At 41.7% G+C, this 15,119-nt stretch overlaps 1 protein-coding gene across 4 annotated transcripts in view; it reads right to left on the bottom strand.

Annotated features, from left to right (window-relative positions):
• Positions 1-15,119, bottom strand: part of lyst (lysosomal trafficking regulator) — a 108,783-nt gene that overhangs the window by 9,677 nt on the left and 83,987 nt on the right. For all 4 annotated transcript variants that reach the window (XM_041790358.1, XM_041790355.1, XM_041790356.1 and 1 more), the window contains 14 exons: positions 12,510-12,686; positions 12,276-12,352; positions 11,973-12,161; positions 11,110-11,255; positions 8,900-8,996; positions 8,653-8,714; positions 7,174-7,229; positions 6,935-7,087; positions 5,552-5,796; positions 4,787-4,853; positions 4,532-4,688; positions 3,672-3,812; positions 616-833; positions 1-132 (listed from right to left, as the gene is read on the bottom strand). The exon at positions 1-132 is cut by the window's left edge and continues 99 nt beyond it. In XM_041790358.1, the coding sequence (XP_041646292.1) occupies positions 1-132; positions 616-833; positions 3,672-3,812; positions 4,532-4,688; positions 4,787-4,853; positions 5,552-5,796; positions 6,935-7,087; positions 7,174-7,229; positions 8,653-8,714; positions 8,900-8,996; positions 11,110-11,255; positions 11,973-12,161; positions 12,276-12,352; positions 12,510-12,686 (1,917 nt within the window). The remainder of the gene's footprint in view (positions 133-615; positions 834-3,671; positions 3,813-4,531; positions 4,689-4,786; positions 4,854-5,551; positions 5,797-6,934; positions 7,088-7,173; positions 7,230-8,652; positions 8,715-8,899; positions 8,997-11,109; positions 11,256-11,972; positions 12,162-12,275; positions 12,353-12,509; positions 12,687-15,119) is intronic.

The following is a 15,119-nucleotide window of genomic DNA, read 5'->3' as shown; positions in this document are numbered from 1 at the left end:
GGTGCCGGCTCTGCTGACGTGAGAGGCGTTAAAGAGCTGCCTGGGCGTCTGTCCGTACGTCTTTATCATCGTCTCCAGAGCTCGCCGCTGCACCGGGTCCTCCACGGCCGACACGTCCATGCCGAAGTAAGTCTGGACAAAAGATACAAACGGCGTCCTGCATTAAAGTCAAGCTAAGACATGTTTAGCTAACATGAAGAAGGGAACAAACATCAGACCTGACTGACGGGATTTACAAGCAAACTTCTATGAAAGTTTCCAGAAACTCCATAATTCATAAAATAATCTCCTGAAGTTTTACATCAGAACATTTTTAAATAATCAATACTTTGATCAAAAGATAAGGGCTAATTATGGATCAGCATCCAAATTTAGCACTGCAGATATTTCCCTCTAAAATAACACACAGACATTTCTGTTATGAATCTATAGTTTTCTTTGTGTGATACTATGACTTCGTTGTTGTCTTATTCTGCAGTTTGCTCATTGAACTCTGGTTTTATCCTCACATTTCAGCAGTCAGCTCTGGTAGCTTCTCAGCACACAGAGAGAGCAGAGGAACCAAACATTGACCAGTGAGACTCAAAGACAACCTAACATGGTGTCTGTGCTTACAGCGGGGTGGAAGACGTTGATGGCCTGGACGGCAGCCTTTCCTTTCTGCTTCAGACCGAACACCAGGTCGATCCACTGGCACAGAGTCTGAGAGACCTGGTCCGACTCCAGAGCCTGCCGATGGATCAGGATGAACAGACGAGGGTCGTTCCTCGCCCATGGAGGCAAGTTCACGTGATTCACCCGCTCACCGTTCTGACGGACGCCGAAATCAAAACCTGTGGTCAGAAAATAAAGTTTCTTTGATCAGGATGCTAGATTAGATAATCTAGGACAGTAATTCTCAACATGTGGCTCTTTTATGTCTTAACTTTAAATATTATTCCCTTAGAAAACCTTACAAAAGGGAAACTTTTTTGCCCTTTTTCACCATTTTTTGCCACTTTTCATCTCTTTTTTCTCCCCATTTTCATCCATTTAAGCTACCTTACATCATTATATACTACTTTCTTCCTCATTTTTGCCCAATTTAGCCACTTCTTTTTGGCAATTTCAAACTATTTATGCCCTTTTCACCATTTTTTTGTCACTTTTTGCCCATTTAAGCTACCCTTTGGCGTTAAATACCACTTGTTTTCTCATTTTTGCCACTTTTATCCCGTTTTTGCCCCTTTTCACCTTTTTTCTCCCCATTTTTGACTATTTAAGCTACCTTATGTCATTAAATACTAGTTTATTCCTCATTTTTGTTCATTTCAGCCACTTCTTTTGGGCACTTTTATGCCATTTTTGCCTTTTTTCATCACTTTTTTCCCATTTAAGCTACCTTTTTGCCACTAAATACCATTTGTTTCCTATTTTTTTTTGCCCATTTTTTGCCACTCTTGACTGCTTTTTGCCCATTTTAGTCACTTTCAGTCATTATTTTGCCATGTTTTTGCAACTTTTGCACCCCCTAAACCCCTAAACTCATTGTTTTGTCATTTCACTCATTTTTGCTACTTTCTGACCATTTTCCCACTTTTTCTCCCTATTTTTGCCCATTTTCACACATTTTTGTTGTTTTTGACCATTTTTGCCTCCTTTCACTTACTGTTATTGCTACTTCAAGCTTTTTTTTTTCTTTTACCACTTTTCACCACTTAGATTGTTGCTCTTGCAAATATATTTTTCAACAGTTTGGCTGTTTGGTTGAGCAGGGTTGAGCAACACTGATCTAGGATAATCTACCAGGATGTATTCTGGGCCGGCGGTTCAAAAACCTTTAACTGGGTCTAAAGTTTGTGGGTATGGAGATTTAATTTTAAAATTTACTTTCTGATCTTTGACTCTTTTTCTAAGCAGCGTTGCTTCAGATCAGAATAATCCGGGAAAATATCCTGTTAAGATTAAAAATATTTCATTAAAGGTGCTTCAGATGGATGTTTGCATCGCGACGACGGTAGAAGATGAAACCACACTCATTTATCATTTTTTTAAATTAAAGGAACAAAAACAACAAAAATAACCACGAAACACTCTCCTCCATGTGTGAAATGTTGTTTTAAATATTTTAATTTCTATAAGAATTCTGTGCAACCGCTCACACATTTATATTGATAATTCATATTTGAGGTTTAAATAAACAAAAAAAAAACCAAACAAGCCAGGACTGTGATGAGACGTGAATCCCAGTGTCTGTATCAGCGTCCTCTCAGCAGTTAAAAATACCTTAAGGGTGGTTCTCATGAAATCCAGGTTCAAAAGATTCCAGACATCAAAATTTCAAAAAGGAAACACAAATAGCAATATCTTAATTATTATTGACTATTAATTTCAAAACATGTCTGAAGCATTTTTAACCTTTTTATTAACATTTTACCAAAGAGATCTGTGAAAAATCTCATTACCGCAACTACTCTGAATCATCAAATACCTCTGAAAAATAAATTATTATTTAATTTTTTAAGACAGAATTCTTAAATGGTACGTATGGAATTACACAAAAACTTAATTAAATATTTTAAACATAAATCCTTTTTTATATTTTCACAGATTTCTCTCATTACTGCAACACACCCCTCAATCTGCAACCAGTTTTTTCCTGATATTTCCCAGAAACCTGACATGTTTTAAATGCCACATTGAAAAACTGAAATGAAAAAACTTAGATATTCTCCGAACCAAAGGAAAAGCTAATTATTATTGTTACTCTATTAATTAAGCTCATGAGGGGCACCTGTTTCAGTAATGATTTACATGTTTCGGAAAAATGAGTTTGATAGTTGTGGTCATGAGAATTAGACTTAAACTCCATTTTCATAAATATAGGACAGTAAAATTATCGGTGTTTTCATTATCATAGCAGTTGCTGGGTTATTTATGGAGACAGAGATATTTAAACAAGTATTTAACTTCAAATGAAAGCTGCAGAAGCAGCCTCAAATGTCATTTATCTACCGTGTTATTTATGGTTTAATTAATCAAGTGTAAATAGAGGGAAACCTGAATGCACCTTCCCTCACAATTGTAAAAACTTCATTAATGATGAGATTGAACAAAGATTGAAATGTGTCTGTGAGCAGCTACAGCATGCATACTCTATAATACATCTAAGTTTAATGCAACCTTTAGTTTCATCAACATGACTGTCTGAGGTTCATTTGTGTTTATTTATAAAATAGCATCATGAAGATATGAAGTTTTCCTCTTTACACATTTGGTTTTATTATGTTTTAAAGAAGACAGTGGAGGAGAATTAAGCCTGTAGTCTGGTACTGAAATGCACCGACCCTTTCTGAGTTCATGCTAGCAGCTTTTAACCAAGTCCAAAACAAAAACACGTCTGTGATAGATGAACAAAGGCGTGGAATAAATGTGGAACATTTAGAACCGACTCTACTTGGACCAGGATGACTTCAGGTTTTTGGGTCAAAGGTCATCACAAAGCTTTTAAACTACATATATTTAAGTTTTAACCAGGGTTAAAGGGATTTTAGTCTCTTCTTTATTCTGCACATCCAATTTCCCATATTCAATGACATTTGATCCCCATAATTGTCTTCTAAAGCTCTGAAACGACGGCCGGTGTGAGTGAAAGCTGTGGAGATTAAAGGTGTAGAGGTGAACGTAATTACCCTCTCTGTTGACCAGGAATTCTGGGAGGTAGAAAAACTCGGGGATGAGCTCTTTGACGTCCGTCATGGACTCGTAGGAGGACAGCCGCCACGTGGTGTTCATGGAGTGAAACGTCCGGTCGGGGATATCAAAGCTCTGGTCTGATGGAGTCCAAAGACAATCTCATTACACACTGGCCTCACTGATTGAAAAGATCCCCTTTCATGACCTCAGACAGACGCATGAATACGCTCACGTCACACAAAGAGGCGCCTCGCCGGATCAGAGGAAGGAGAAACGAGAGAGAGAAGAATGGAGAAGGACAGAGGAGAGGAAGGGCGAGGAGTCGATCAGAGGAAAGTTTAAAGAGGAAGAAACCTTTCATGGTCAAACGTGATGCAACGGCGTGCTGCTGGCCGAGATGTGAGATCAGGACGTTCCAGCGTTTCAAACTAAAAGCATCAAACGGCACGGTGCGTTCAATGACACGCAGACAGGTGGCACTCAGCGCTGCTAAAAGCTTTTTGGAGGAGTGTGATAATTATCTGCTGTTAAAGAGCCCTGCAGCGTCGTTTCACTCCACCTGTTAGAGCCGAGCATGAGGGATGGACATAAATATGCAATAAAGAACAAATGTCCCATCTCTGGTCATGCTAATGTAAGGACGCCATTCTCACAGAGATGATAATACCATGGCTTTAGTCCTGAAACATTACGACTCCTTCCCATGTAATAACTGCTACTGCTGCACAGAGATGACTGTTTCTCAAACAATCAGACTTCTCTGCCACAATGAAGCCCCTACGCTCAGCTGGTTCAGTAAAAACAACCTAACAGGACTTGTACATGTGTATTTCTTAGTTTAAGGTTTCAGACTCGCCTTGGTAAGCCAGGAACATCTTGGTGAACGGAGGCATTCGGACCAGGAAGTGCAGCACGGTGCCGCTGTTGGAATAATGGGAGCCGTAGTGATACGGCTGCACGGGAGGCATGGGGTCGTCCTCTCTGATGCCTTTCTTATACTCCTCCTCCAGGTACTGCACCAAACATTCAAACACACACAGAAATAAACGTCGGTTAATGCGTTTTCTTACTTCAGCTTCACAAACACAGCAGAGCGTTCAGCCGGCCTCACCCTATAGTTATCCACGTATCGATCCTCCTTCTCTTTGGACTGCACTGCGATGGGTTTGCTCAGATTCCTGCAGAAAAACAAGATGAAGCCAGGCAGTTAAAAACATGAGGTTCAGCTGTCAGGACTGACATTTTTATCATTTATCAGAAAATCTGTGTGATAAATCAGGCCTGCTCTCTCCTCATCCACTAAAGGAATCATTAAAAACTGATTATAAAGAAAAACCGGAGGATTTAAAGGAGACATACTGCTTAATATCCACCTCTTCAGTATTTCTGCCTCTATTCTTGGGGGTTCATCTGTAGTGCCACTGAATGTGGAATCAGCCAATCAACTGACTCCACTCAGGATCAGAGGTGGACTTAGTCTACCTGAGACTCTGATGGGGATTAACCAAAGTGTGCTGAAAGGGTTAAAAATGCATGAGCTAAATAAGAAAGTAGTGTATTTGTTAAGGATCCTAATCATGGTTAATGCCCAAAAATTAAAACATGAATATTCTGAAAATTAACTTGAGTGATAAATATGGAAAATGATGGACAGACCGGGATCTAGCAGACGTCTTCTCTCTAATATTTAGATAAAAATAAAACGTAGGACGTCTCTGCATGTTCATATTTATTCACTAAAAGTAAAAAAATCACAGACAGAAGAGCAGATGTGCCTCTCTTTATCTCATGTACTATAAAATACCAGAGTTTATTTCCTTTTCCTGTCTTAGCCATGATAACAGCTGTCTGAACACGCCCTCCCTCCACCACTCACCTGTAGATGCCGGGCTCCTGCAGGTCCAGGGTCTCGCTGGTGTAGTCTCTCAGGATGAAGGGGAACACCGGGTACTGCATCAGGTCGTTGAAGGAGCGCCCCGCGTGCTTGTTGAGATGAGTGAGGTACTCGAAGTTGGAGATCTGACCCGAGCCCCACAGCTGGGTGAGCGCCGTGATGTTCCCGTGCTCCAGCAGGTTGGGGAGGTCGGATGTCAGGATGTTGTGGTAGACGTCGTCACGGAACTGAGGTGAGCACGCAGAGTACGGGACAGGTTAGACTTAAGGAGGAGTGTAACAGGGAAACGTTTTAATGTTTGAATCAACCATGGTCTGAATTCTTCCTCCCAGGATCAGCAGAGACGTCTTTTTAAGCATTTATCATCAACAAGGAAAGAAAAAGTTTACTGCCTGCTGCCATTCACAAGAATCATCCTTTATTCTACCAAAACTCAGTTAAGAATGAAAAATCAGAAACAAAGATGTTTAATCCAAAAACCCGATGTCAAACACAAAAACATTTATTCTTCTAAATTTCATCAATGAATCAATGAATCAAAAAAAAAAAGGAAAAAGGAAAATAAAAACTCTGACTGTATTTGATTTCATTTTTAATTTGTCCTCTCTGTGTGATTTAGTCCCGCTGCAGAGAAAAGCATGCTGGGAGTTATCAGGTTGGTAGAGTAGAATGGTCAGACAGGACAGGACTGAATGAGAGAGGACAGAATGGAACATTTTCTCATTTCTTATTAAAGATAAAAATAAAGAACAGAAGAGAAATTACCTTATGTCTTTCTTTCTTTCTTTTATATTAAAAATGAAAAAAAAAAAAGAGAGAACCAATTTCAACTGAAGGTCTGACTGTGATTTTGTTCATTTCTTGCTTTGATTCTCTGGTAATGAATAAAAGATTACGGAAGAAACTTCAATAAAGTTCAACCAAAAATTTCAAAATGAAAGCCAGAACAAATATAGGGATGGATGGATGGATAAAAAGGATGGATGGATGGATGGATGCATAAAAGGGATGGATGGATGATGGATGGATGGATGGATGGATGGATGGATGGACGGATAAAAGAGAAATAGCTGGATGGATAAAAAGGATGGTTGGATGTTAGACCATGAAGGAGATTAATGGTAGCAGTAAAAGTCTTCCTCTAAACCAGCAGAATCTAATGTTTTAGTTTTCAGCTGATTTAACACTAGTTTAAAGAGACTTGGGTTTTCTGTCTGGCTGAATGCTACTGATCTCCACTCCCTACCCTGAATGAAATACTGAGAGAGAGACAGCCAGTCATGGTCTTGTCCCAGCCTTATTCCAGCTGCTCTACAGTCCCAGCACGGCTCCCTTCATGCAGTATAACCCGTGTTTGTGCCTCACCTTGGTGTTGTCGAAGGCTAACAGCAGGGTCCTGCCGTTGGTGAGGAAAATCTCCACTGCGTTGTCTCTTAGCTGCCACCAGCGTTTGTGCACCTCCTTGATCTCCTCGTACGTCCAGGAGAAGGACGGAGCCTCGGTCTCCCCGTGAAGGCTCTGTCCGAACACATCAACACATCAGGTTCTCAGCAGGTGAGCTTACATAATGCAGACAATAACCCTGAACTGTCCTCTGGCTTTACCTGGTTGTCATGAGCATCAGCAGCGTTATCCTCCACAAAATACATCCCAGACTTCCCTGTGAGAGAGAGAGGAGGTAAGTTTAAGGTAGTTAAAGCTTTATAGAGAATGACTGAGGCTGGAGACACACTGGCTGTTAACTATGAGTGCATGAATGCATGATGACTGCTGAGGTTTCCCCTCACATGCAGGAGAGTCTATGAAACAGGTGTGACGCAGCAGGGAGTAAACCTCAGGCCCAATAAACAGCTGAATGTGAAGATGGAGAAGTATTCTCAGGGTTATTTCATCTTTTAACAGTCTGAACACATCTAAAATCATTCTCCTACCCTCTACACAGAATGCTGATGAAATGCTGATTTGTTGTTCACCATGAAATAGGGAGTAATTCTTTAGGGACTTAAAATACTTAGACAGTTTTCCTTCAAAACTGGTTTGAAACATTCTTAAAAGTGTACCCAAGCTATGCTGATAAACTAACAGGTCTAACACTATAGCTGTTACCATGACATGGTATTCTCCGCCATGACACAAGAAGGATCATTTTGGGGCTTAAAGTACTTGTGCAGGCTTGTCTTAGTGGCGCCGTCTGCAATACTTGGCTAGCATGCGTATCATGTCAGCAACTACAAAAAAGCCTCATGGAGTTGTATCACCAAGTCAACAGAAAGTCCACCATTTTAAATTTTTGAAAAAAAAAAAGGACAAAGTTTATACTTCCAAGGGTACTTTCAGGATGAACTTATTCCTGAAATTTGGTTTGAAACATCCTGAAAGCTTTATTTACCAGCTCACAGATCTGACACTGGGATGTCACCATGCCTATGCAATACTTGCCATGAAACAGGAAGTTTTAAAGAGCTTAAAATGATTTGTACTGCAATGACAACTGTTGGACTGAGTCTAGTGGAGAATGAAGTTTCATCAGAGATTACGGGACCATTTAAAGATGCAAACCAAAAAATCTGTGATTGTGTTGGTGCTTTTTCTGTTTTTATGTGGGATTCAACGAATTTGATTCTTGTTACAGGTTTAAATCCTCTCTGGCATGTCTCACAAGCTGTCATATAACTGTCTACTCCAGCAAACTACTGTATTTTTTTCTAACTTGAAACCAAATTTCCTTGAACTTGCATTCAGTAATCCTTTTCTCTTTTTCCTGTTGGCAGATTGTTGATGTGAATGTGTAACACTGCAGAAATGCGATGAACAAACACATAAAAAAATAAAATCCATATCATAATTTAAATAATTCCAACATGACGTTGTAGATTTGATGAAATATCAGGCCTGTCTATCTGAAATTCGACACCTAGAGTTTCTCAGACACTTCTGGAACTTCTAGAAATCTTTTTAGGACTTTTTAAAGACTGCAGGAACCCAGACTCTCTAAACCCTTAGAGGGAACACATTCTCTGCGCCGTGTGACCGGCTGACTGTTTTATGCATGGAGCAGCTGTGAGAGATGGTCACTGTCTCACCCAGAAGCAGCTCCCCCGCCGTCTCTCTGGAGGGGGCGACGCTGATGCACCGTCTGGTGAACCTGAGGACAAAAAGACATTTCTCAAAGAAGAAATCCACAGCCTGAATAAAGCATGAACACCTCTCACTGCAGCATGGGCTGATGAGAGATTTATGTGCTTAACTCAGATCCTGGCGGCTCCCTGAGAGGGATGTCATGTTTACTGAAAGGTTACAGGCCAACAGAGACGGAGAGGACAGTGATACCTGATGGGCTCGCTGGTGGCTTTGTCTTTGACAGTAGAGGAGAAGGAGGAGTGGGTTTTATCCTCAAACAGGAAGGACAACGCTGGCTTCACCGTGTCTGAACAGGACAGGAGAGGAAGATTTAAAACAGTGAGAAACAGGTAAGAGGGGGGATATATCTGCCATTAACAAGAGTCTTTGAATGCAACACAAGCGGTTTCCTGTGATGTTTCTTCTTGCCTTCACCCCTAGAATACACATCAGCTGATATGAAATGATTTAGCTTCTCCTGTGGACACTCAGGCAGGTGAAGTTCTCATAATTTAGAAGTGTCTCTAAACCTTGATGTTCCACCACAGTTCTGTGCTTGATCAGGATATTTGATGACCTCCACAGCTGAGTGGACTTCCTGTTACCACTCAGAAAGATAAACCTATGAAACGACACGTCTGCTCCTTCTTTGTTATAAACTATAAGAAGTTTCTTGGCAGTCTCAGGTCTCATTTGACATCTCAATGGCTAACCTAAACTTAAGTGATCATTCAGACTTGGAAATTACATGCAATGCTCCCTAATGAGCCAGTAGTGTGCTAAAATCTCCTCATCTACATGCAAATCCCTCTAAAATATATGCAAAGTGGTTGCAAAGCCTGAATGGTGTTAAAAATAACAATGCCAAATATTTTCATGAGACGAGGCAGTGAAGTATCGTAAATGTGGAGAATAGCAAGCATACGGCTGCTGTTAAACACCCGAGCTACTGAGAGGAGGCCCTGGTTCAGTATGGACCAGGACATTTACGTGTGCTGGAACACATATGGACAAACAAAACCCAGTCCATGTCTGACTGTGGTCTGGGGGATCATTTCTCTGGCCTGTGTGCAAAAGACTGCAATCTCTGCAGCATCTGCATCTTCACTGTACTTCACTGTCTAAAACTAGGACTTCAAACATAAATGCATCTTCTCTGCAGGCTGCAGCATGCACAGAGTCTGTAGTCCAGGTCATTGTCAGTGTGGTCAGTGACACTGCTGAAAATCTGTGCAGAAATGCATTCTGTCAGGACATGTTGCCACGCTAGGGAGGGGAAACAGAATAACAGTAACTACTGACTATAAATCTGAGTTTAATAGGAGGGGGGGTACCTCTCCTTGGGGTCTGAAAGCCCCCACCTACATGCACAGACCTACAAACAGTCTGAGCAAAAAGACTTCTTCTACCCCCTTTTCTCAGCCTTGACCTGCAGACAAACTCCAAAACCTGCGCAGCAGCTTCACATCCTTAACTCTAAACCACTGATCATCAACTGGAGGTCTGGGGGCCACATCCGGCCCCTCACAGCTTCCCATATGGCCCGCAGAAGCTCGAATAAATTCAGAAAATGTGCTGAGGAAAAATATATTGCTGTATATTTTTTTTCTTTAAAGATTTACGTAATGTTTGATCAGTTTTACAAAAATCCAACTATTATTAACCTTTATTAGCAAATAAGATGCATGACCAACACATACTCTTCAGTCCATTCCTTGGTGAAGCAGCAGATTTCTGCATAAATTAAACAGTTCAGGGGGGTTGAGAGTTTATTTCTACTGCCTGAGGATGAAAACAAAAGACCTGCTCCCTTCCTATGTTTTTCACCAATCAGGATGCAGCTTATTCACATCTAACTACATGAGGCTTAAATATCTCAATCGCCCCCTTGTGGCTGGCCTCAGTGTAGGTAACAGAGCCTGAGTTCACTGCTTAAGGATCAAAATAAAGTATATTTCAAAGGTATTAAATCATTTAGACAGAGGTGTTTCTTTGAAGAGCAACACTGCTCGAAACATCACTACGTTGGTGCAATATATAATTATATTTTTGGAGCCCTGCAGTGTGTGAGACGTTTTTCTGTTCATTGTTAGTCTCATTTTCGGCTCAGCACCTGCCCACCTTGGTTTGGATGTGCATGTAGACTTTTCTCCTGCCGTATGTTTTATTCAGGTCATTTAATAGACTGAACTCTACAGTATCTGCATAGACAGGAGCTGATGACCCCTGATCTAAATCCACCCCACCACCTTCACCTTTGACTCAGCCACATGCACACTAACCTTCTAACCCATCCATTCATCCACGCTCACTCACCAACTCTCCTCTCATGGCGTTATCAGAGTCACATGACCACGGGGCATAAACGTGCCAAACACAGAGATCTAACGTGTTAAACCAGTTTAAAAAGGTGTCCTTACCTTCAGGCTTGCGTCTGTCTTTGAGCAGGTATTTGTTCGGGATGGTGAGGTAGCATCTCTGCAGCCGCCGTCTCTCCCGGTTTGGACCCTCAGTCGGGTCCAGCTGCCATGATATGGGGTAGGATGTGGGATCGTACCAAACCGCACTGAAACAGGAACATTACAGAACAGTCAGACACTTTTTCTATCAGTTCTACAATCCCACTCCACATGAGGGCTCAGCAAATCCCAGGGTTCTGGATTTTACCAGAGACTGCAGCTGTTTTCAGAGGTGGACAGAAAAGGATCATAAACACGACGGAGACAAAGTTTAAGTTCAGATTTTAAAGCCTAATGCATACCTACACCACTATTTACAGCCATACTGTAATATTTACAGAGAAATTATTGTTTTTTGTTAAGAATTATTTATGGTCTTTTGTACCTTTATTAGATAGAGGAGGACAGTGGATATTCTCACAAACAGGGACGAGAGCGGGGAGTGGCAAAGGCCACAGGCCAGATTCAAACAGGGGCCGCCCACGTGCATGGGGCGCTTCTTAAACCACTAGGCTATCTGCGTGCCCCATGACACCTGTTTTTAAAGGTGCTACATAAAAAAAGTTATAATTATAATTATTATTGGAATATGACTGGTTGAAACTCTTGGTAGAGATAAATTAGGACGTCTCCTCATCTCCACATCCCACTGTAGACGTGTAGCACTAACATAACATCTAACATCTTTTACTTTTCTCTCCTTTTTTCCTTCTTAAACTTGTTGAATATCTACTCTATGAGGGTTTAATGCACGGCTTTGCTGAGCCGTCACTGCTGATCTGTCTGAGCAGGACCAGAAAGAGAGAGAGTGTTGAAATGCCCACCGGTCGTGTGTGAGTTGTTGCACCAGCTCCTGCCAGTGTCTGCTGGCGCTCAGGTCGGTTTTATAGAGTCCTCTGATGTGCTGAATGACTTTCTTTCTCTCCATGCCCTGCCGCAGAGACACATTCTGAGTGATATCGGCTGCAATCTTGGAAATGTCCTTGGACTTTCCGTCCAGCCTCTGGATAAGACTGCAGAGAAATGAAAACGGAGGGATTAGAAGATGGGAACAAAGACAGGATTCTTATTTAGTTTTTGCTTTAGTGGAGATTAATCTCACACCAAGAGAGAAAGCCAAGACTTACTTTCTCTGGGTGTTGGCCATCTTCTTTTCCCATGCCAGTTTGCTTGTTTTCTCCTCAGCTTCATACTTGAATTTCTCCTGTGAGATAAATCAGAAGTAAACACGTTTTTAGCAAACGTCAGTGTCGCTCTGTGGTCAAGAGGAAGCGGGCTGTCCTGGTTTGTCACCTCAAATCTTTGTATTTCTTTCCTCTGGCCGCTGAAGTTTGATAGAAGGCGGATTAACCCATTCCTACCTCTTTGATGGCTTTCAGCAGGTCCTGTTTGTGAGGTGAGTTCGGTGGGATGAGGCGATGTCCGCAGAGTTTAACCGAGGTCATGAACACGCCAACGGCGTTCAGCTCCTCCTTGGTCAGGCTGTCCTTGTGGTCGTGCAGCATCTCATACAGGTACAAGGACAGCTTAGGCCCGTGCTGACAGAGAAAGAAGAGAATGGCACGGTGAGAGTGTCGTTTTTTCTGAAAGAGTCACAATAAAACTCTGAAACAGCCAGCCATGGATGGTAGAAAAACTCTGAAACAGTCAGCCACGGATGGTAGAAAAACTCTGAAACAGTCAGCCATGGATGGTAGAAAAACTCTGAAACAGTCAGCCACGGATGGTAGAAAAACTCTGAAACAGTCAGCCATGATTGGTGGAAAAACTCTGAAACAGTCAGCCATGATTGGTGGAAAAACTCTGAAACAGTCAGCCATGGATGGTAGAAAAACTCTGAAACAGTCAGCCATGGATGGTAGAAAAACTCTGAAACAGTCAGCCACGGATGGTAGAAAAACTCTGAAACAGTCAGCCACGGATGGTAGAAAAACTCTGAAACAGTCAGCCACGGATGGTAGAAAAACTCTGAAACAGTCAGCCACGGATGGTAGAAAAACTCTGAAACAGTCAGCCATGATTGGTGGAAAAACTCTGAAACAGTCAGCCATGATTGGTGGAAAAACTCTGAAACAGTCAGCCATGGATGGTAGAAAAACTGAAACAGTCAGCCATGGATGGTAGAAAAACTCTGAAACAGTCAGCCATGATTGGTGGAAAAACTCTGAAACAGTCAGCCATGGATTGTGGAAAAACTCTGAAACAGTCAGCCATGGATGGTAGAAAAACTCTGAAACAGTCAGCCATGATTGGTGGAAAAACTCTGAAACAGTCAGCCATGGATGGTGGAAAAACTCTCAAACAGTCAGCCATGGATGGTAGAAAAACTCTGAAACAGTCAGCCATGATTGGTGGAAAAACTCTGAAACAGTCAGCCATGATTGGTGGAAAAACTCTGAAACAGTCAGCCATGGATGGTAGAAAAACTCTGAAACAGTCAGCCATGGATGGTAGAAAAACTCTGAAACAGTCAGCCATGATTGGTGGAAAAACTCTGAAACAGTCAGCCATGATTGGTGGAAAAACTCTGAAACAGTCAGCCATGGATGGTAGAAAAACTCTGAAACAGTCAGCCACGGATGGTAGAAAAACTCTGAAACAGTCAGCCATGATTGGTGGAAAAACTGAAACAGTCAGCCATGGATGGTAGAAAAACTCTGAAACAGTCAGCCATGATTGGTGGAAAAACTGAAACAGTCAGCCATGATTGGTGGAAAAACTCTGAAACAGTCAGCCATGATTGGTGGAAAAACTCTGAAACAGTCAGCCATGATTGGTGGAAAAACTGAAACAGTCAGCCATGGATGGTAGAAAAACTCTGAAACAGTCAGCCATGATTGGTGGAAAAACTGAAACAGTCAGCCATGATTGGTGGAAAAACTCTGAAACAGTCAGCCATGATTGGTGGAAAAACTCTGAAACAGTCAGCCATGATTGGTGGAAAAACTCTGAAACAGTCAGCCATGATTGGTGAAAAAAACTCTGAAACAGTCAGCCACGGATGGTAGAAAAACTCTGAAACAGTCAGCCATGATTGGTGGAAAAACTGAAACAGTCAGCCATGGATGGTGGAAAAACTCTGAAACAGTCAGCCATGATTGGTGGAAAAACTCTGAAACAGTCAGCCATGATTGGTGGAAAAACTGAAACAGTCAGCCATGGATGGTGGAAAAACTCTGAAACAGTCAGCCATGATTGGTGGAAAAACTCTGAAACAGTCAGCCATGATTGGTGGAAAAACTGAAACAGTCAGCCACGGATGGTAGAAAAACTCTGAAACAGTCAGCCATGGATGGTAGAAAAACTCTGAAACAGTCAGCCATGATTGGTGGAAAAACTGAAACAGTCAGTCATGGATGGTAGAAAACCTCTGAAACAGTCAGCCATGGATGGTAGAAAAACTCTGAAACAGTCAGCCATGATTGGTGGAAAAACTCTGAAACAGTCAGCCATGGATGGTAGAAAAACTCTGAAACAGTCAGCCATGATTGGTGGAAAAACTCTGAAACAGTCAGTCATGGATGGTAGAAAAACTCTGAAACAGTCAGCCATGATTGGTGGAAAAACTCTGAAACAGTCAGCCATGGATGGTAGAAAAACTCTGAAACAGTCAGCCATGATTGGTGGAAAAACTCTGAAACAGTCAGCCATGGATGGTAGAAAAACTCTGAAACAGTCAGCCATGATTGGTGGAAAAACTCTGAAACAGTCAGCCATGGATGGTAGAAAAACTCTGAAACAGTCAGTCATGGATGGTAGAAAAACTCTGAAACAGTCAGCCATGATTGGTGGAAAAACTCTGAAACAGTCAGCCATGGATGGTAGAAAAACTCTGAAACAGTCAGCCATGATTGGTGGAAAAACTCTGAAACAGTCAGCCATGGATGGTAGAAAAACTCTGAAACAGTCAGCCATGATTGGTGGAAAAACTCTGAAACAGTCAGCCATGGATGGTAGAAAAACTCTGAAAC

Source organism: Cheilinus undulatus, linkage group 6 (genome assembly GCF_018320785.1).
Source record: "Cheilinus undulatus linkage group 6, ASM1832078v1, whole genome shotgun sequence".
Lineage (NCBI taxonomy): Eukaryota > Metazoa > Chordata > Actinopteri > Labriformes > Labridae > Cheilinus > Cheilinus undulatus.
This window is presented reverse-complemented; position numbering and strand designations above follow the sequence as displayed.